The following is a 23,701-nucleotide window of genomic DNA, read 5'->3' as shown; positions in this document are numbered from 1 at the left end:
CCCCTGTAAGGTATTGGAGATATTGGTGCTGTAAGTCACAGGGAGCAATTCAATTGTTTTGTGGGTGGCAATAATTTATGGGCGCCCAGTGTTGCAATTCAATTGTTCTGGGCGCCCATTAATTATCGCTGTCATTAGTCCAATTAGATTGGGTTTAGCCATGTAAAACGGCTAAACCCATCTAAAGTCCTAGTTAGAGTGCCCAAATTGCTGTTTGGGCGCACTAACCACAGGTTTAACCCACATTTTTGCTCGCACCCTCCTAAGGGTGCAACCAGAAATGGCAGTGCCAGCAGCTGTCGTGCCCGAATGGAGCAATTTGCTCCGTCGGGCGGTCAAAGCAGATAGCCACCTTAAAAACAATTGAATCTTCCCCACAGAGTCTCACAGATTCAGTTCACAGCGTCCGCTGAAGAAAGCTTAAGCGATCACTCACTTTGTATATGAAAGCATAGGCAACACACACTCATCTACATCTGTTGTGTAGTATTGGACGGGAGGCATGTAGGGTCTACTAGAAACCCCAGTGATTATGGCGAGGACATTATATTTAATGTATCCTATTAATTCCACATGGTAAATATGTAAGAATATATGCGGAATGGGTAAATAACCATGACTAGACAAAGCCATGTTCTCTTTGCGATTAGCATTCTTCTATGTCTCATGACAGAAGTATCCTTTTTTTAGGTTTAAAAGCCCTGTTAGACTTGCTGCTACAGTTGTGTCACAGGTTGATGTTGGTGGTTTTTTGCTGTTTCATTAGTTATTTATAGTCATACATAGGGTTGTCCTTTCCCTAAGTTATCCTTCCAACCTCGCATCACAGCTTACCAAATCCTAGGCTATGTGTCTAAAATACACCCCATTCTGAGACACAGTGCCACCATGGTCTTAGCTCGTGCACTCATTTAGTTTAGATTGGAAAGTTTAAGTAGTCCTGGAGATTGTGCTGACAATGGCCTTTTGTGGGTGATACCGAATTGTCAGTCAGTGGTTAAATCAACAGAATGTGGTCCAATATAGTATAGTAGCACTGCTGTTGTGCTGTCAGAGAGGGGGAGGTTGCCATGATAAAGGCTTGGCTATTACTTTAAACTGGTTTGGAATCTACCTCCTCCTCTCTGAGTCTAAGTTAGACTCCAACCTCTTGCAGCACACTGACAATGCTGTGCACACCTCTAGGAGGTGCACAATGCTCCCCCTTCCTGAGCAAAGAAGCAAAAATAGGAAATATCCCCCAAATGTTGCTGCAGTCTGGACAAATTCCTGCTTGCACTGGACAGTCCTCTACATTGGGGCAGATGTCAGACAGTCTCTTTACTACCTCTTCTTGCAGCTGTGGCTATAACTGATGCTGCTTGTGTCTTCATATTGTGTCTTGAAAAGTTGGCAGCCCTATTTGGAGAAGGGATAAATACTAGACAGGGCCCGCCCGATACAATTTTCTTAGGTAAGCAAAAAATAATGTAAGTGCCCCAAGGGGTACCAATGCACGGCCCGAATGCACGCGCCCAGGAAACAAATAAAGGAGCGTGGTCTAGTGGGAAACAATACACCCCCACCCCACATAATAATACACCCAACACCTCTCAAATAATATTAATAACCCATATCCCACATGATACATCCCCACCCCCATAATACACAGCACACCCCTCAAACAACATTAATAAACCACCACCCAACATAACACACCCCCACCCCACATAATACACAGCACACCCCTGAAACAACAATATACCACACCACATAATAGAAGACCCCACTCCACAGATCACATTAATATACCCCCACCCCACGGCTATTCACAGCGCCCTCTGCCGGGCGGCGCTCTACGCACCTGCGTAGTCGGAGTAATGGGGACCACTGACATTATATTATCAGACCCCACAAGGCATTACTAACCCACTACAATATATTAATCGCACCCTACCAAACTATTACATCACTACACCCCCACCCTACATTAATACTCCCCTCCCCCTTACACAGACACTTACCTTCTCAGATTTGACACAGCTACTAATTCACAGCCACTCCACTTATCTCATAACTGCCCCACCTATGGCCTTTCTGCCACTCCAATGTGCATGCCATGCAGCTTCTGGGCAGAGAAATAATACCCCTCCATGTATTAATGCTCACCCATATCATCTCTAAGGATAAATAATGAATAGTCATAAACGATGGATTTATATACGGGATGTACAAGAAAAGTAACAAGACAAGGTGTGCTCCAATGTAGATGTTAATAGTGTAATTCTTGCTGAAATGTATTAAAAGAAACTTTTTGGTTTCCAATTTCTTCTTCTAACAAAAAAAAGGATAAATATTTATCAAGTGAAGTCAGAGCTTTGCTTACAAACAAGAATTGATGATAATTCTTTAACCAACAGCTGTAACCGAGAGCAGGAAACCTGACAGCCTGTCTGCAAGGTGCATGTGTCCTGACATATATTGCAAAACAAACACTAAATTATTGTTATTTATGTATCATTATACATTACATCACTTGTGATAGTGGACTGTAGAGCTCATTCTGGTCTACCATTTTATTACCAGAATACAATACATATCTTGAATTTTGGTGCTTTAATTTATGTAGCCCTTTCATTACAGATTCTCTTTACCATACACTTGCACGCCTTTACCCACAACATAATTAAACCAGTGATAAAATACTAAACCCTAAAAGAGTACACAGTAAATGTCATCTGAAAACCGCAATAAGTTTGGGAACAAACTCTTCATTATCGTAAGTTTGCCAACTGCCCTCCAAGCATGTTTGAAACTCTCACTTCACGCTCTTTGGAAATACCCCCATGTTTATACATACAGTATTTGTGGTTGCTGCAGAAAATGCGGGTGGAGGAAATGATCAAACTGCTTTCACTTTATTTCCATTCCCCTCCTAAAATTCTGCATGGGCTGCATAACAGAGATTGGGAGCTCTAAATGAGAGGGAGGAAGACTGAAAGGTAACATAAAGTGGATAGATGTATGAGATATTCTTTCAGCAGTCGGGGTGGAGACTCATACAGTAAAATAATTCAAGAATTCAAATGATTAACATACGGTATTGGTAAAGGTGCGTACACACTAGGCGATCAGGAAAGACAGTACGATTACGACATCGTAATCGTACCTTCGTTCCTGATCCCCTGCAGTGTCTGCACTGAACGATCAGTCGCTCAGTGCAGGCACTGTCCATCATTCCTGAACATGCCAATCTGTCGTTATCGGCAGATTATGCTGCATGTTCAGGCGATGGACAATGTCGGAAACGACCAGCGGGAGTGCGCATCGCTGGTCGTTTCTGACTTAATAGTGCACAATTTGGGCACGATTACTGAGCGACTGCACGATTACGATGCCGTAATCGTGCAGTCGCTCAGTAATATCGCCCAGTGTGTGTGCACTTTAAGACCTAGGGCTCGATTCAGACCCGCTCGCTAGATGCGTATGCAAATTCAGATAACAGCACGGCAGTCGATTGCAAGGCATTAGCACGCCCACTATGTCTTAGTGTGCGATCGCATTGTGTATGCAGACGCCCACCAGCATGTCTTAAGAAGCCCACTTGCGCACATCCTCTCCAGGAAGTGTATGCAACCATCCGTAGCATCGAGTACCATCGGATGCGTACGTAGCACTTGTAGTTGACCATACCCTACTGCGATCACTTCAGTGTAAAATTCAGCCAAGTGACATGTACACTGCCTCTTAATTATGCACGCCTCCGAAACAGCGTTAAGACGCTCAGGCACGTCTGCGTGCTAACCTCTACTCCCCCATATCTAGCGGCCAGCCCTTGTCACCACCCACAAACGGCTGCACCTGTCACTAATTCAGGCGGGCTGTTTATGCGCAGTGAGCAAACGCTTCCAGATCGCTCTGACTGTTTCGCGCACTGCGATGCGTACGCATGCGCAGATTGCAAACATCGGCTGGCTGGCTGCGTGCGAACGCATTCTAGTGAGCGGGTCTGAATCGGGCCCTAGAGCGAAGTATAATAGAATAAAATCAATCCTGTTTGGGAGAAAAAACATTGTAAACACACCTTTTGTCTAACTTAAATAGTCTTGTCCTGCAATATAAAACCTTGTTTTTGCATGTTGGTACAGCAATAGCCAGACTCATACACCTAACTCACACTCTGCGAGGACGGATGCACTTCAACCATCCAGCTCATGTAATCTGCTAGGGCAAATTTTTGACTGCAGCAGGCAAGGCCAACTCGGCATTCAAATCCATATGCTTCCCCGTGGGGGATTGTACTTTTGTAATGTAGTAAATGATCCACAGAGGGAAATTCAATTAAATGCCTTGTGCCATTGTCGCAGTGTGGGAACACTTGTAAAATATGGTGGCCACAACATTGTTCTACCTCCACCCTAATCAGCTGTGTTGGTCTTACGTAAGTATCTTTGGGGTCTTTCCATGTCAAGGGCACCAATTTTGAAGATTGTCCCCACCTGCTGATTGTGCACCACGGAGTCGGTGACAGCTGCACCTACCCCCACTTTGAGAGCATTGTTTTGCTTCTATTGCATAAAATTTTCCCAAAGTCGTTCTGACATATATGCCAACCTTCATGTAAACTTTTATCAAAATTGGAGATGGTCAGGTGAGGACCCCTGGTCCACTTGGAATAATCCTTTGATGTATGCAACAGCACATTGCATCCCACATCGCATTTAATTGAATTGTCCCTTTAGTTGAGGGCAAGTAAGGAGTGAGCTGTGTTTAAAGAAGTTGAGGACTATGTATTAGGGGCCTGATTCACTACGGATCGCAATTCTGCTTATACGCACGCACCGCAGTTGCTAATATCAGTGGTGATATGTAAATGTGTGCATACACATTGCGATCGTAGTCAGACATAAGGACGCCCACTTCCCCTTACTCACATCCATATACTAGGGGAACATAGCGAAACCATCGGTAACATTGGACCCATACGCACACTTGCACAAGCCCTGACCTTACTCAGAAATTGCTACCAGCCACGTATGCTATCAGTGCTGTGGCTGCTTATGGCCACGCAGTGGATAATATATGTACACCCCAGCAACGGCGTTGCAACGCACTGGCACGCCTGCGTTCGCCCAACCCCCCCCCCGTCACCACCCACAAATGGCACTTCCTGTTAATCACTGTGCTCTGGGTCTGCGTAGCCTCTGCAAATGCAGCTACCATCGCAATAGCTTGTTCGAGCGTGCGCACTGCGATGCACACACATGCGCAGAAAGCAACAATCGACCGATTGCGTGCGTATTAGCAGCTGCGTTCCTTGCTGAATCAGGCCCTAGGTCCGCACTTCATCAACAGATACTATCTAAAAAAGTTGTCAGAGCCTAGGTATAACATATTAAAATGCAAATAAACATTTGAAGAATTCGGGTATAGTTAGGATGTCTACATTTAAAATGGCAACATGGTTTGAATGTCGACTTTAAACGTGTTGACAGAATGTCGACACTTGAAGTTAAGGTTAGAATGTAATTAGGTTTAGACTGTGGTTAGGGTTATGGTGCATACACACGGTACAACTTGAACAACCATAGATATCGTTGATAGATTTCCCTCCAACTTTCTGTAGTACAGGACAAACTATTTTGGTTGCACACACTGATATGTATGATAGATTTTGGTTGCACACACTGATAGATATGTATGATAGATTTTGGGTGTACACACTGATAGATATCTATGATAGATTTTGGTTGCACACACTGATAGATATCTATGATAGATTTTGGTTGCTCACACTGATAGATATCTATGATAGATTTTGGTTGCACACACTGATAGATATCTATGATAGATTTTGGTTGCACACACTGATAGATATCTATGATAGATTTTGGTTGCACACACTGATAGATATCTATGATAGATTTTGGGTGTACACACTGATAGATATCTATGATAGATTTTGGTTGCACACACTGATAGATATCTATGATAGATTTTGGTTGCTCACACTGATAGATATCTATGATAGATATTTCAGAGAAGCAATCTTTTTACAGTCAAATCTTTACAAAATCGACCAAGTTGGCCTGCATGCATGAAAGACCATAGATATCGTAATCGTTCATGCGGGAACACGCATTGTTGGTCGATCGTTCACTGCATAAAAATGAACTATATGAACAATTTATCGTTGAACGATATCGTTATCGTTCATGAATATCGTCCCGTGTGTATGCAGTTTAAGGCTGCAATTAGGGTTAGGCTAAAATAAGATTGTTGACATTCACAATGTCTACATTCTGAAAATGTTGACCGTATGCCAGTGTCGACATTGTGACATTCGTTATGCCGTATTAGAAGAATCACATAGAAAGAATGGCATTGTCTGTGATCCACATTATGAATGATGACACACATCTGTAGGTATTATTGTGGATTAAGTAGCAAGCACAGTGACACATACATTAGTGTTCCCGTGGACTGCAGTAATTCCCGTGGCGTTCTGCACCTCCCCCAACACACCCAATTGTGAGGAAGTTGCAGCAAGCAATGCATGATGTCAGTGAAGTACAATACTGCAGAAAGTGCTGCAGAAAAGTTTAAACTAAAGTTTTTGGCAGGGTAAAAATGGTCGAATATGAATGGAAATAAAGTGAATGGACATTTCCTTTCATTTCATGGACTATAAAGAAACATATAAAAGGATTTTTGGTCTTGCCTTAGTGAATGAGTGTTAAAGTGTTTCATAAGTGTTATATAGTGAGCATTACACTATAGTTTTGAGAATCTCTACACTAACTATACTGTACCTTGCCTTTTTTAGTTCTACAGTCCTCATACAGTAAATATATTTGGAATATGACCATTTACACTCTAAAGCTGCATACACACACGATTTTTTGACCGATTATCGTTTAACGATATCATTTAACGATAATCGTTTGTAAAAATCGTTCACTAGCTGAGTCAAATGATGAACGATTATCATTCATGTGCGTTCACGTTTGTAGTTTGTAGTTCAGTCAGACTTGTCAACAGAACGATTTTCATTAAGGAAATATGCAAAAATCGTTTGTAGTTCATAAAAATCGTTACACTTTAAAAAATTTGACAGATAATCTGACAGAAAATCATTCAGAAAATCGTTGATAACAAAATCGTTGTGTGTGTATGCACCTTATGGGAGTCTTTCTTAGGTCCAGAATCAGTTGTGCACATAAAGGTTAAATGCGAGTGAGGGAGGACCATCGGTAGTCTCCCCTCGATGGTAAATCGTTTTATCATTGATGGTGGAGTCCTGATGGCAAAATCTCACCTATTGTAAGTACTGTGCATGTGCAGCTGTAGTTCCTGTTACTTTTTGTATGCACAGACTCGAACCATTCATGGTTAACTCATTGATGGCCATCATCAAGTTATCATGCCCGGATAACCTATGTAATATTAGCTCACAAGGTTCCGACAGAACCTAGTAGCTAGTTGAAATGCACCATTAGGGGTATAGTTACTAAAGTGCGGGTTTTCCGAAGTGGAGATGTTGCCCATAGCAACCAATCAGGATCTAGCTATTATCTTCTAGAAGGTGCTAGATAAATGTTAAGTAGAATCTGATAGGTTGCTATGGGCAACATCTCCACTTCTAAAATCTGCACTTTAGTAAATATATCCCTAATGATGCAATTCAACTAGCCACTAGGTTCTATCTGAACCTTGTGAGCTAATATTACATAGGTGTTCCGGACATGATAAGTTAGGGATGGCCATCGATGATAAATAATATTGTGTATTAGTGCGTGTACTATTACATGATGTAATGTAAATCTGTGTTCCTTTCTGACTATGGGCCTGATTCAGAGATGGGCGCTAAAGCCACCGCAGCTGCAAATTTGTATCCAGCGCCTGTGCGAAAATATGCAAATGTCGTAGCCACCGGGTTTTGTATTAAGATGCTCATCTGCAGCTTCGCACATCCAAGTGACTGCGTTCAAAGACACAGCATCGGTCGCAGATCAGTCGATAAGTTCTTACTTGTGAGTAACAATATGGTCGCGCAGAATGGCAGCAGGAACTAAGACTCAGAGTCATTCTTACTGTGTACGGGAGCACAGATGCAGGCTGAGACATGCCCAGGAAATAATCGTGACACCTGCCTTTGAATCACCACCAGCCCCCAATTGCCGCCCAAAGTGGACCCCTACCTATTGATCACTTTGCAAATAAATCTTCACTGCGAGCTACATGGGTAATGAAACTTGATGCATGCGCAGTGCGACTCTGACACGTGCGCAGACCACCGATAATCGCTCAACTGCGTAACATCGGCAATGCATCCATCTCTGAATCAGACCCAACATGTTTTAGATTCCTGGCAATAAAACTTGTGTACTTTTGCTTACTGTAGTGTATATTTCTTAGTAGTTTTATAATCCTTGGTAAATGTTGTGAGTCTGTCTTACAAGTAATTTATATTTAAATGTATTTCCATAAAAGTATTACAATATATAAGATTGTATAATTATTACATAACGAGTGCAGTTCCTATCCTTTTTTGTTGCAGAGTGCTCCATGTTTCTGCACTTAATAATTGCATCCGCACTAATCGTTCCTCTCACTCTTTTTGGATTGTGTAACATATGAATTAAACTGATATAACATGGTAGTGGAGAGGCTTGCGCTCAAAAATTGGTTTAATAGTGGAAAAGGTATTTGAATTGGATTAATTAGCAACAGCGCATCCGTTCACTAGGAACCAGTGATGTCACTGAAGAATGAATCCGTTTCCTCTGCATGCAATAAGTTTATCATCCAAAAGTGAACAGGTTAATGGAGACAGCCATATTTCAAATATTGTCCTCCAACTTCCTTTGAAGTTTTAATAGAAAGCTGTGTGACACACAGTTATGTGTTCTGCTGTACACCCTGTAATGTAATACAGGGTTTCAAAATAAAATCACCTTTTGCATAGTAAAACTTATTTTTGAGCATCATACTTTTAACACTTCAGTTATTTGTATGATTTATTGTAAGAGGCCCAGTTATGTGTTTTTCCTGGATTCCGTGTGCGTTATTGAGATTCCTGTATGGAAAATGACCCCAGGGCTCTCTGATGTCATTGATTTAGATGTCTGCGGGGTCACCGAGAGGATTTCCTAACCCGTCATACCGAGAGTTTGTTTTAAATGGCACATGTTGTTAAATGGTAAATCTTCTTTCTTAGGTGAAGATGCAATGACCGGTGACACTGACAAATATCTTGGACCACAAGATCTGAAAGAATTGGGGGATGATTCTTTGCCCCAAGAAGGATACATGGGCTTCAGCTTGGGAGCCCGATCTGCCAGGTAAGTCTTTATGTATGTATGTATGTATGTATATGCATGTATGTGACTGTATTCCGTGCTACTCCATTTAAATATATGTTTCCATTTCTGATTTACATTCATCGCAGTCATCAAATTTATGATTATCACAGAATATAATAATAATTGCATAAAGATCTAGATCTGTATTCGTTGTTTTAATGTGTACAGAGTTTAAATATACATTTTTCACATCAATGTTTGTTTACGTATGTGCAGGGAATCATTTATATGTGTTCATGATATTGGTCCAGAACCCATTACAATATAACAGCAGCTGCAGTGCTAAAGCTGTGTTGTTTTCAGATAGTTGTTCTTTGTTTACACGGTTTAGTAGGTAAGGAAGGATAGATAGATAGATAGATAGATATTATGCATAGGTTCTGATTTGCTGGAATCGGTGCGAATTCGGTGATAGAGACGCTAAATTAAAATCATCAACTTGTTTAAGGCAAACTCAACCTGAACCTATTACATCTCAACCATAGTTCTATAGTGTACAGTCCAAAACATACTGGTAGGTTAACTGGCTTCTAAAACAAACAAACAAATAGGTTATGTGTGTGGTAGACAATTTAGATTGTAAGCTCCTTTAGGTCAGGCACTGTTGTGAATGATTATACAGTCTGTGTACAGAGCTGTTTAATATGATTGGCGCTATGTAAATAAACAATAATAAGAACATACAGTACTTGTCGCAATGTTCGGGAGACTCACAAATGTCAGGTGGCTGTCCCAAATCTCTGACAACAGTAGGCAAGTCTCCTTCAATCCGTTGATTGCTGCCGTCCACTTTCCGAGTGAAGAGGGTGTTCTGGGCGGCTTGATGACTCCAGCATCCAGCACCTCCTACCTCCTGGAGGAGGCAGCAGAACTGTTCATAAGTATGAATAAGAAATAAGCATTTTTCCCCACGGGAACACAAATTGCTGCACTACTGCTCAAATCCTGATACCATACACATGAATCAAAAATACAACAATTAGAAACAGTATAGATTTACAATGATCATATATTCTGCATATTTTCTTACACAAATATGCATGCTATATGTGTATAAGCCTTCAATTCAGGAACATTGCACATGCAAGCAGATATTAATGGTGCACTGCATCCCACAAGCAAGCTCTCTTACCCTTTTTCTCTCTCCAAGATCTCCATACATCTCTAGTGATCACCTGTATCTACTGTCAGTGTCCTCTTACTTTCTCAGTGTGATCCCACACATTTACCTGCTACTGTTTTTAGCGCATACCATTATTTTTCTTGGAAAAGTTTAATAATGTCTAATCCAGCGATCAATTCACTGGTATGAGCCCTAATCTCTTACTGTCCGTTATGTTAGACTGTTTGTGAGTGATGGGGCAGTCTTTAGAGTACCTGGTTGATTGGGAACCTAGAAAAGATTGTCTGTAAACTAACCAAACCCTCAATAACTCCTATTATACAGGGCTCTGCAGTGCATGATCTGTGTTTTTATTATATTAATTTACAATTTACAGCAAACCCTACACCAAAGGAGATTACAGTCTAAATCAGTGTTTCCCAAACTCATTCCTCAGGGAGCACTAACAGTGCATGTTTTCCAGGTCTCCTCACAGAATCACAAATTAAATAATTAGCTCTAGCTGTGGATCTTCTAAAATGTGTCAGCCAGTAATGAATACACCTGTGCACCAACTAAGAAAAATGGAGACCATGCACTGGTAGTGCTCCCTGAGAAATAGGTTGGGAATCACTGGTCCATTCTAAATCATACTTAACTACCTTCCTGAAAGGTGTGGGAAACTCCTGAATTTTCGGGTAGACCCTCAGAAGAGTAGGTGGCTCTCCAGCACTCACTTCCTAGTGAAGTGGGCTGGATGGAGAGATAATACCAGGAATCGCGGGTTAGTTGGGCGGGATGAGGCTAAAATTATGTGAATTAAGCAGTGGCGGCTCCAAGGGAGGGGCTGCAGCGCAGTCCAAAATTCAAATAGAGGAGCCACACCAACTGCCAGTGAGTCCCGGCCATCTATGTTTGGCAGCATTTGAAATGGCAGTTGGTGTGGTTCCCCTATTTGAATTTTTAACTGCGCTGCAGCCCCACCTCTGGAGCTGCCACTGGAATTAAGTAATTTTCCTTGCCAAACATTCTTTGTCTGCTGCTCTGCTCTTTCAGTCCCTTCATTGGTTGCCGGTTTTCACAAAAGGCTATTAACCAAACCACACCAACATACATCTCTTCACTCATCTCAAAATATCTCTCAACCCGACCTCTCTGCTCAGCATCTGCGTCTCCCATCCCCATGCATTACTTGCTCCATTTCACAGCTACAGGACTTTTTTCGGGCTGCACCCACTTAGTGGAATGCCCTACCATGCACAATAAGACTTTCCTCTAGTTTCCAAATCTTCAAGCGTTCCCTGAAAACTCACCTCTTCAGGCATGTGTATCCAGAACCGCCCACATAACCTTCATAGCTTCCATACATCCCCTTTCACAGTCCACACATAACCACACACATTGTCACATCCTCCTGATATTTGGCCAATATTCCTGTGTGACTGGATCATACAGCCCACCAAGAAACTGCATTATATAGCAACAATCTTTGTGTATCAATGCCTATCTCCCTATAGATTGTAAGCTTGCGAGCAGAGCCTTCCTACCTACCCAATTTTGTTATATTAATGTTTCCAATTGTAAAGTGCAACAGAATATGTTGCGCTATATAAGAAATTGTAAATAAATACATTTTAGCCCCTCCCCACAGACCTTCAACTTGTAGTATTTTGCCGTGACAGGAGCAGGGCCTAATGATTTAAAGAGCTCCGCCCTCAAAGTGGTCAGCTGCAACTCCTCTCCGGCCTTCTCCTGGAGAGGAGAAGCAAGTATGGTCTAAATTCTCTACTACATTACATTAACCTACCAGTATGTTATTAAGTCATGGTAGTAACCTGGAGCAGCTGGAAGCAATTAACACAACCAAGGGGACAACATGCACATAATAGCATTACCAAATATTGTAGAAATCATACTGACCTATTTGTAAATGCCATTTTTATCTTTAAGCGTTTTCTAAAACCTTCACATAGTTACATAGTGTTAGGTTTGAAATAAGAAGAAAAGTCCTCCATGCTCTATGTAGCAAAACATCAAACTTGGTCAGGCAGTCACCAGTTTGTCATCACAGTGGGAAGAAAGACCGTAACGCCATAAATGTCAATCCGATTATTTCCCTGGGTCAGTCACCTCAGTAATGCAATCTAATAATTACAACTAGAGATACCATGTCTTGCTTCCAATCCACTGTTAAATCCAGTGAAAGAAATGCATATGACCTCATGGCAGAGAGCCTGATGACCCTTACTGTGCAGGACCCTTCTCTAGGCTGATGGTCAAACTACCTCTCTGCAATTATGTGTTGACTTAGACTTCTAGCATCTCAGTCTGTGTAGCTTCCAGACATATTTGCATTTAACACAAGTTTTTTAAGTCTCCATCACAAATCAATATATAATTAAGGATCTTAAAGTAACTCAAGACTAGTTCCTTGCAATTATAGCCTGCATTAATGGATTTTGGTTTAGCAAAATTACAGCCTTGACTGTGTTAGCTATGGGTACACTTTAATTATAAAGATGTCTCACAGATCCACTTCCAAGTTGGCTATTATTAAAGCCCAGTAAATAATTATGCTTATATAGCAGTGTCTTCTAATACCATGATTTCTTCAGCAGCCCGAGATATTATTGCTTATTTGTGTCTTTTGGATGCTACCATATATTTTAAGAATAAATGACTCGCATATCAGCTTGCTGGCTTGGCTTGAGAAGATCAGTTGGTCATAGAAGAGTCTTGCTTATTTTGTACTGTTTAAATATCCTCTCATCTTTGTATGTTCCATTTCAATATACATTTTCTATATCTGCATACCTATTACTTGCATATCTTGCAGAGTAAAGTTTTCCCTTTGCATGTTTCCCTGGTGAAACCCAACGCCCGTCGATTTATCAGGATATTACACTGTGCATGTGGAATTTAGTCCTGTTAAAGCTCCAGTGTATGAGATATTGCTGTCTGTGTTGTCTGATTTTCAGTGAACAGTAACACAGATTCGCATTCTCTGTGAAGCTTATTCAAAGCCTGAAACAAACAGGCCAGTGTGATTGTGGAGATTACTGTCAGTGTTTTGGATTATAGAGCAGTTTGTTTGCTGACAGGCAAATGTTTAAGATAATAATTTAACTTTTCAAACCCATAGTCCTATTTCCATGAGTTTAAAGAAATTAAAAAAAAAACCAAAAAAAAACTTTTTACCTTGACTCACAATATCCTGCAATTTTTTATACTGCTGGTTAAAGATAATATAGATTGAGTATTTACAATAGCTATAGTTTTTTATTTACCTACATGAACTGTGTTCTACTACAGGTCACGCATTAATGGGCAAGGCAGAGGTACAATAAAACTTTAGACACAGGTCCAATTAACGGGGTGAGCAAGGTCATTAGGTCATTTACTAAATGCAAACCTTGGCACAGCAGTCCTAAGGTTAATATAAGTATAAAAAAGGCTTTTTAAATGTTTATTTTGGTTTATAGTCCTGTTCTATTCACTGTATCTGGTATTGATGAAAGGAATGGTGATCTGTACCTGATCTATATCACTATTGACAACTAAAAGTACAGTTTTGTGGCGATTGTTATTTTATGAGAGAGTGTTTTACCTTTGGGACAAAAATATGTTTGGAATGGAATATTGGGAGATATGGCCTAAAAATAATAATGCACCACTTTGTTATTGTAAACGTGATGAATGGGAGTGAGAAAAATTAGGTCATTAACAATCACTAAGTGCGCCCTTTAAACTTTCCAGAAAATGTGTAAGAAGTATTAATTTCCACTTTGATAGATTTGCCAAATAAGAGTACCTTTAAGATGCTTAAAACTGTTAACCATTCTAAATATATCCATAATTGTCACTTAATTTCCATCATGAGATGTTTCATGGAAGGTGAAATTATGGATTTATTCAGCAGACAAGAAAGGCACATATAATAAAATTAATTTAATAAAAATATGTTCTAAAAAAAAATGATACAGTTCTGCCAAAATATCAAACTGAGCTTAATCTTGAATTTATTGAAAATGCAATGTAATACTATTATTGCCAAATTCATTCATTTTCAAAATTTTTGGTTTATTTTATTATAATTTTATTTTGCGTTGTCATTACCTTCATGTTATATACATAATATTTAAATATCCACTAAATATACCAATAAATATACAGATATATTTGTATATAACATGTAGAGAAAAAAGTAAATTGTTTGATCTGCTTAATCATTTATCCTTTTACATTTAATGCGTCTGATTTTTTTTTTGTTTTTACTTTTTTGCTTTTTTTCCTTATTCAAAATAATTTTCTTTAAACTAGTCCTAAAATCAGGTAAGAAGGCATGTGATCCATTCATATTGTTGCTTTTAACCTTTGCTCATTTTTATTCGTATTAGTCATTTTTGTGCAGTGGTGTGATTATTTTTTTATTATTATTATTTGTTTCATTGTTGAGAAGTTTTCTTTTTTTTTATCATCTGCATTTTCCCCTCCACTATTGAAAGGTTTTTATTATCCAACATAAGTAGCTTAGAGCAGCTTTTCGTGTTTGCAGTAAAAAAAATTACTACTACCTAAGCTGGGTTCACACTAAACAATGCTCACTTAAGATGAGACGTTAACTCACAAATTTTTCCTTGCGAATGAACATCCGATATTGTGCGCAAACACCAGTGCTATTTTTCAGCAGGAACTCCGTTTCCAAGCCTCTCGTTAACTATGACATAATGTCCTGGGCTAAAATGTATTTTCCATAAGATAAGTTTTATTTTAAAGTCCCTCTTGAGTGCCTTCTTTTCTAAATACTATATATATATATATATATATATTATAAGTTTATATAATTGTTTTTCTATAGCTTTATACAATTGTTCCTTCAAATCTTCTCTATTTATCTGTCTTAGATCAGAAGAAATAGAGATTTTCATCCACAACTATTGAAAGATCTATTTGCAAGTCGGTTGTCAGACATTGCAAAGGCACACATCCACTTGCCGACAATACTGAGTGATTGCACAATTACGATATCGTAATCGTGCAATCGCTCAGTAATCGTGCACAAATTGTGTACTTTTATGTCGGAAATGACCAGCGATGCGCGCTCCCGCTGGTCGTTTCCGAAATCAATCATCGGCCGGACATGCTGTACAACCTGATGATAACGTCAGGTTGAGTATGGTAGGGGATGATTGATGTGCCTATACTGCATGACTGAACGTTTAGTGTAGGCACAGCACAGACTGTGAAACGACTGCACGATTACAATGTCGTAATCGTGCAGTCGTTTTTTGTTCTGCAAGTGGATGTGTGCCTTAAAGCTGGACATACACTGTCAGATAAAATGTCTGTCAGATCGACATTTTATCTGACAAGCTGAAACCCATCAGATATTCTGGCCATACACTGTAAGACATTTCACAGTGTATGGCCACGGTATCTGCGCTCCTCCCCTGGGGATGAAACATTTCCTGTTTCTCCCTGAGGTAAATGTTGGACACTCGATCGTGGCAGTAAATACACTGCCAGATGTGGCCGACCAATTATCGGATCTATCAAACATATCACTGGGAAGATGGCACAGCAGAGGAGGAGGGCTTCGCTTGCCGGCACAAATTAAGTATACTTTGGATGCAGGGCCCCCTGGACCCAGGGACCGGCATGCACCGCACATCATGCACCTATTATACATACACCTGTGGTGCGTACACGTTATACAGTTTTCTGACCAATCATAAAATTCTCAGATGATATGCAAGATAATTGTATAGTGTTTACCCTGCTTTAGAGATCCAATATTAACATCTTTAAACATGTGATAGTTGTAAATGGTAAAGCTATTCCAGGTCACTAAGGTGATCAGTGACAATTGAAAAGTGTGCACTAATATATAACAAGTGGAGGTAACCATTTTGTTGGCGTATTAATGGCACTGTGGCCTACCAATTAAATAGAAGCCAGTGACACTGTTTCCTAGTGAATTGATAGGTTACAATCTCATGAATATTGTTTCAGACAACAATAACAAAATGGGCATTAGGCACTGAGGCTCCTGCCAAATTGCCAATTGGTATTGATTACTTAAAAAAAAAAAAAAAATGTGCTGGGTGATTTTTTGACCCAAACCATTATATTGCCTATATATTGCCTAGGACACCATAGGGTTTTTATCCAGTTCTGATTTGTTAAGACTGAACATGAAAAGCTGCTCTTCCAAGGCTTTAGTATTCCAGTTTCTAATGGAGGAAAGAGTGATTGTGTATTGGCTTATAAGAATAGCTGACATAACCATTGTGAATTTCCGACCAGAATTGCGTCAGTTCCCAATCAGAACGCTTCATTCACCCAGAGGTCCCTTACCCATACAGAACATTCAGGTCAGCCACTAGAATATTCATGCGCGTCACTGAGAATTAGTTCATTATTTTTCCCTTTTTATATATCAGGAAGAGTCATGTTTAACCTTCCATTCTCTGTTGTTATCCAGTCTGTGACACCACTCTGATGATTAAATAATGAAATGCATGTAGTGTTTTTGAAGCTTGAGCATAGTGGATTGAAGTGAGTGAGGGTGCCCTAGTAGTTTGGTTTGAATTGTTTTTTGTTTGCATTTTAGATGTAGGTTTTGGCACAGAGTCTGCCGATCATGTACCTTCCAGGGTTAAATCTCACATCACACAAATGTAAATGTTACTGTAAAAGATGAATGTGTTCTTTATAACTGCTCAGCCAGCGATCCTGAGCTGCTTCTCCTGTATTTCCTCTACAAAGAAATAAATCATCCGCCAAAAGCATGTTATGTTATCTCAATGAATTGTGGTCTGTAAAACAAATATACAAAGTTATCTTCCTTAACAAACTTTTCCAAAAGTCTGATCACATTTATTTTTTATCATACTCCACTTTGCCCTGGAAGCTGCATTCACTGTTTCCTTTTGTTTTTTTTTGTTGTTTTTTTTGTTTGTTTGTTTTGTCTTTTATCCATCTCATTGTCATCTGCGTGTACTGTGGTAAATTGTAATACAACAACAGCCTCCGCTCCTTCAGTTCGGATAGGTCCTATACGCTGAACAGGAGCTCTTTTGCTCGGGACAGTATGATGATTGAAGAACTTCTCGCACCTTCAAAGGACCAGGTATGTACAGGTTTTATTCTTAAAAGTTATATTATTCTGAATATATTTACAGATTGTGACGATCTTGCTAAAGCAATGTTTTTTTTTCTTAGTAGAATAAGATGGGAAATGGATGATCTTCATATTATGTGTGAACAAAAGCTATCATTATCCAGATACAATCGGATAATATTCGTATTGCTCCAATTTTATACGATATTGTCAATGGATCACACATTTTAGTGGTTTATTTAATGAGGCGCTATTTTACAAAATTGCTGATTGTTGCAGCTGGATTTAAAGTGGGGTTTAAAAAAAAAATAGCAAAAAATAGCTGGATGTGACTGTATACAGTTACTTAATTTTGGATTCTGGAATTCTATGACATTATACGACACAAAAAAACTCTTAGTTATATGAAATAGATGGGTAATTCTCTGTGTGACGTATGGGACATTTATATACATTCTCGTACGTGAACTGTTTCTATACCTTTATTTATTTTTACTGATGTCCAAGTCTCTAAATACTTAATTGGTAGAAAATATACACTAGAAAAAATGTCACTACAGAAAACCCGTGCATCACACAGAGTGAAATTTTTATCTGGTCTATATTTTCTACCAACAAAGTATTTAATACTTGGACACCAACAAATAAAATTATGGTATAGAAACAGTTCACGTACTTGAATGTATGTAAATGTCCCGTACGTCACACACAGAATCGGCCACATAACTTTATGCTGCTGATATGAAATGAAGGTTAACGTTATAACTACACATTGTTCATGAGAAACATGGGGTTAACATACTGCTTGTAAGAAAGATAAAGTTAACATTTCATCTACATACAGTTATACTGTTGACACTTTACTGTATTATAGAGTATTTCTTGTTTAGTAAAATGTAATAACTCTAATTTTAGAAAGATACTTTCAATTTGCATTCATGAAAGCAGAAGTTTGATATTTTTTTTAGCCTTCATAGATCACAAAAAAATTATAGAATGGTTGTAAAACAGATTGCACACAATCAAGGCCATTGATTGTGTGCAATCTGTTTTACAGTCATTCTATAGATTATTTTTTTTTCAAAATGTTTTTATTTGGGTTTTCAAACATTTTAGTTACTAAAACATTTTAGATATGAATACAACAATATATATGTTGAGAAAAACAAAATTAGGAATTTTTTTTTGCTCTATAAGAACATACATCTTGTCCTTATTAAAAAAAAAAAATAGAATTTAGTAGATTCCTATTTCAATTATTATTAATCAATAGTGAGAAGAAAAAGAAAAGAAAGAAGAATAGGGACAGAAAAATAAGGAGAGGGGGAGAAGGGGAAGGGGAAGAATCACCCGTGGCCCCATTTTTCCAATCATAGCTAAATATTTTTCTTGATCTATTAACGAATTTGTATACAGTATATTTGAGTTTCTTGTATAATGTTTTAATTGTAGCCAAGAAGATGCCTTTTAATATATGTGATTGCTGGATAGAAATGTATACAGTCCTGTGACTGACCCACTCTTAATTCATCTTTAGGCCACATGCTTCTTATTTCATAAACAACCCTCAGCTGTTCCCAGGCTTTGGGCCAAGCAGAGTGAATGCAAAGTGTTTTACAGTAATAGAGAGTGCATCATTCAGGAATAAATAGGGGAAGCTTTTACAGTTCTGATAAGTGATTTGGGAATCAACTGCAATATAAGGTACTTCCGTGTCTAATACTGGCAGCCCTCGTTACCGTTGTCCCGATATCACGGTGTGTGTGTGGCTCCACATCAAGCACAGTAATGATCTCAGCTATTGGGCTTACTGAAACAGCTAGATCGCTGTGTGTGCGGATAGCTTTAGACATGTTCTCAAATATTTCATGCTGATTTTGCCTAAGGGTGGGACTATTGTTCCAGAGCTATAAATATCCATATGCAGGCAATAACAATTAAATTCACAAACACTCATGTTTTACTTAACATTTCTAAGAAATAAAAAATTATAATTGTTAATTATACAGGCACCACTTGACTCTGGCCACTGTCATTCCAGAGAGGTTTCAGGTGGACGCTGGCCCGATTCGGTTGCAAATGACTAATGTTTTTTTTTTTGTGTATGCGCTGGAGACACAGTGCGGAAGTGCCACGATAGTTCTACACCTTTTTTGAAAAAATGGAGGTGCTCCGAAGCCAGCGTTCCCAGCCTAGACATCTTAATTATGTTAGACATTCTGAGCTACCTTAAGGTGGGTACACACCTGAAAGATATATCTGCAGATATATCTTAAGGTGATGTTCGTTCATACACACTGAACGGCCATCATCTATCCGGCAACCGCGGGTCCCGCTGGCAGGGAGGCGAGTCGGGGGCAGGGCCGCCCCCCTCCCCGCAGCTGCCGCTGTGTGTGTACGGACAGTCTGTAGACCACCCATACACACTTGCAGATGGACAGGTATGTCTGCAGACATATCTGTCCATTGGCTGTGCTGCACAGCCAATGCGATATGTCTGTGAACGATGTGGATCACAGACATATTGCCCGCACACACTGGCCAACGGGCAGCAGATATACTGGCTGATCATTTGATCGGCCAATATATCGGCCAGTGTGTACCCAGCTTTAAGGTTGCTCAGATAACCATATGGCCGCCGCGATGTTGCTGCTGTTTCCCACATGCTACGTCTTTGGAAGCAGGCAGCGAATATGAGAAGCCGGCTACACAAGAAGGCCTCTGCGATATTTGCATAATTTCTCAGATCCACTGCTACCAAAGACACAGCAGTGACCTGGAACACATCCATCTTTGAATCAGGCCCTCAGTTCACTTCAGCGCAAGAGGGAATCTGAAGATAATCTAGCTGTGTGTGTAGTAACAGCCTGTAGGGGAGTTGTATCAAACCTTGGAGAGAGATAAAATACCAACCAATCAGCTTCTGTAATTTTTTCAAACTCACCCTGTAAAATGTCAGTTAGTAGCTGATTGGTTGGTACTTTATCTCTATCCAAAGTTTGATACATCTGCCCCTGTGCATTGGAGGGCCTCCATTAATTAATTCCCATACACCCCTGGCCCCCCATCCCTCAGCACCCATTGAGACCCAGTAAATCATGGGTGCAGCATGTGGAAGGGGCTGGCAGTTGCACAGTTGGTTTCGGTATTTGATGACTGAAGTGACAGGTGGGCGGAATGCACAGTTCCAGTAATGTCTGTATATTTATTTATTTATTTATTTATTAACTGTTTCTTATATATTCTTAAAACTATTCCTAATTATAATAAATAGTACAGGTTGAGTCTCCCATATCCAAAATGCTTGGGACCAGGGGTATTTTGGATAACGGAATATTCCGTATTTTGGAATAATTGCATATCATAATGAAATATCTTGGGAATGGGACCCCAATATACACACAGAATGCATATATGTGTTATATGCACCTTATACACATAGCCTGCAGGTCATTTTATACAATATTTTCAATAATTTTGTGGCTCAAGCAAAGTTTGTGTACATACATGAAATAAATTTATGTTTCATTTACACCCTATACACACAGCCTGAAGGTAATTTTATACCATATTTTTAATAATTTGTGCCTTAGACAAAGTTTGTGTACATTGAACCATCAAAAATCAAAGGTTTTATTATCTCAGTCATGCCAAAATTATTCCGTAATTCGGAATATTCCGTATTTCGGAATATTTGGATATGGGAGACTCAACCTGTATTAGGAATTAGGAAATAATTTAAAATGTATTCAAGATACATATTGCAGAACATATGGTATTTTCTTTAATCAGGCTGTGAAGCCTTTAAATTATGACGATTACATGCAGCAATAATATGCAATCATTTACATCATGACTAACAAGGCCATTGGTAATTTTGCACTTCCCCCGCATGTGTACCAAGCCCTTAAAAAGGCATTGCTTTTATACTGCTTGTATATTCCATTTCTATTCAGAAATTATTACATCTAAAGCAAAAAATAATTGTAATGACATACCTTGCACTATACAAATCAGACAGCTTTTCGGAGGAAATCACTGGCAAATTAAATCCATTCATCATTCAGGACTGATTGTTGTTTAGTGATTTCCAACACAATGGAGTAGTCTTCATTCTAGCACTGTGTACCTACCACAACCCTTGCAGTTCCTCTTTCCTGCCTGGGTTGTCACTCTCTGATCTGGTGCTTCTAGCACACTCAGTTGATAAAAAAACTGCTGAGTACAGACCAGAGTGTGCTAGAAGCACCAGAGCAGGACAACACAGCCAAATTCTGAACAATCAGGGGACATGAAAGCTGGTGCATAGGAAACTATGCAAAGAAAGTCCTATAGCCCATAGTGTGCCTGCTTTTTCTAAACTGTACTACAAAAATTACAAATTGCTATGGGATACAGCACTTTTTTTTCGGTTACCAATGCACTAACTTACATGGGATGTAGTTAATAGACCTACAATTGGGATTCCGGCTGCTGAAATCCCGGCGCCGGAATCCTGAACCATGGCAACAAGACTAGCGCCTGAATCCCGTTATGAGTGGAGATTCCGACACCGGCATCCCGATAGTAAGTATAGCGTCCACCATTACCTGTTAGCCGTGGGGGATTAGGTCTAGATACCATGAGAGGGGGTTAGGGTTAGGCTGTGGGAGGGGCGAGATTAGGGTTAGGCTCAGGACAGGGTGGGTTAGGTACTAAGGGGAGAGGGTTAGGTTTAGGCACTAAGGGAGAGGTTTAGGTACTAACCAAGAGGGTTAGGGTGCGGGGTTGAGAGGGTTAGGATACAGGAAATGAGAGTTAGGGGGTGAAGGGGGAGGGTTAAAGTACTTACTGTACCCCTGTCTGGATTCTCAGCATCGGGATGCTGCTGTCGGTTTTTTTGCTATATATGTTGTACTAGCTGGGATACCCGGCATTGCCTGGGTTGAAGAGTGGACCTTGAAGTACATCTGCAACCTTTATTGTTTACATTGCAGACCAGCATTGGAGACCATGGCATATGAAAATGTGCTTGGAGGAAATTAGTAACTGTCAGTGCAGGTGCAGTGTGACAGTTAATCCTCCGACTCACTGCTGTTTCGTAGGAGCTCTGCCTGCCCTTCACTGGTACATATCAGCTTATGCCTTCAGATCAGAGTAGTTTTAGGCATCCTGAGTGAACTTGCTTAAACCAAAATCTCGAATCAGAGACTCCACGGCCTACTTGGTGGGCACCATGTAGACCTCCATGGCTCTGACGAACTTCAAACACAGCCAAAAACCTAATCCTGGTCCAATTACACCATCATGCCTCATTTGGTGGAGCTAGGTACAAAACTGGAAATGCATAAAGGACAAACAGACAGACAGTCCTCACTGGGCCCGGCCCGACACCCTTGAGATCTTTGTAACTGTGCTGTCACTGTGCCTTTTGAAACAATTAGATCTTACAGTTACTATCTATAACCTACAGCACCTATTATAACACAGACATTACACGACTGCAGCAATCTGCTCCCCAGTCTCTCACTGAATACATTTGGTAGCACTATCTAGCAGTGTAACTCACTACTGTATCTCTACTTTGCTGTTGAAAAAAATCCTGTAGGCACTTTAGCTATACATTCAACAGCAAATGCAGAACCTTTGTCAGCTATTGCTCCTTAAAATGTCACTATATTATCCAAATTGGCAGTGTCCCTCCCTGCATACCCCTGAGTTGAAGAGACAGAAGATAACTAGTTAGCTGTACAAGTATGTGCCAGTCATGTTCTGCTCCCAGGACCCCTCTGATGCTCTGCGGGGCAGTGACTTCCTAGGGGTGATGGGGATGAGAGGGGTGAGGGTTCCAGCTGCACAGAATGAGGGCCGCATCTCTGGCCCGAAAGGATATCCAATCCTCCCACATACCCTGCCCAAGTGAGAAGCTACTCAAATTGGGCAGCACAGTTCATGTAATGGTTAGATTTACTGCCTCTCAGCACTGAGGTCATGGGTGACATTCCCACTACGGCCCTAACTGTGTGGAGTTTGTATATTCTCCCTGTATGTGCATGGGTTTCCTTCGGGCAATCCGGTATCCTCCCACTATCCTAAAATATACTGGTGGGTTAGTTGGCTCCTGACAAAAATGAACCCTAGTGTATATGTATA

At 40.0% G+C, this 23,701-nt stretch overlaps 1 protein-coding gene across 13 annotated transcripts in view; it reads left to right on the top strand.

Annotated features, from left to right (window-relative positions):
• The window catches only part of ANK3 (ankyrin 3), a 716,972-nt gene that overhangs the window by 609,913 nt on the left and 83,358 nt on the right, over positions 1–23,701 (top strand). For 10 of the 13 annotated variants that reach the window (XM_088450460.1, XM_088450458.1, XM_088450468.1 and 7 more), the window contains 2 exons: positions 9,200–9,323; positions 17,476–17,578. In XM_088450460.1, the coding sequence (XP_088306586.1) occupies positions 9,200–9,323; positions 17,476–17,578 (227 nt within the window). The remainder of the gene's footprint in view (positions 1–9,199; positions 9,324–17,475; positions 17,579–23,701) is intronic. The other 3 variants (XM_088450469.1, XM_088450461.1, XM_088450457.1) reach the window with 1 other exon arrangement.

The sequence above is a fragment of the Taudactylus pleione genome, unplaced genomic scaffold, assembly GCF_031769625.1.
Source record: "Taudactylus pleione unplaced genomic scaffold, aTauple2 ptg000518l, whole genome shotgun sequence".
NCBI lineage: Eukaryota > Metazoa > Chordata > Amphibia > Anura > Myobatrachidae > Taudactylus > Taudactylus pleione.
Note: the sequence above shows the minus strand (reverse complement) of the source record. Positions and strands in the feature narration are given on the sequence as shown.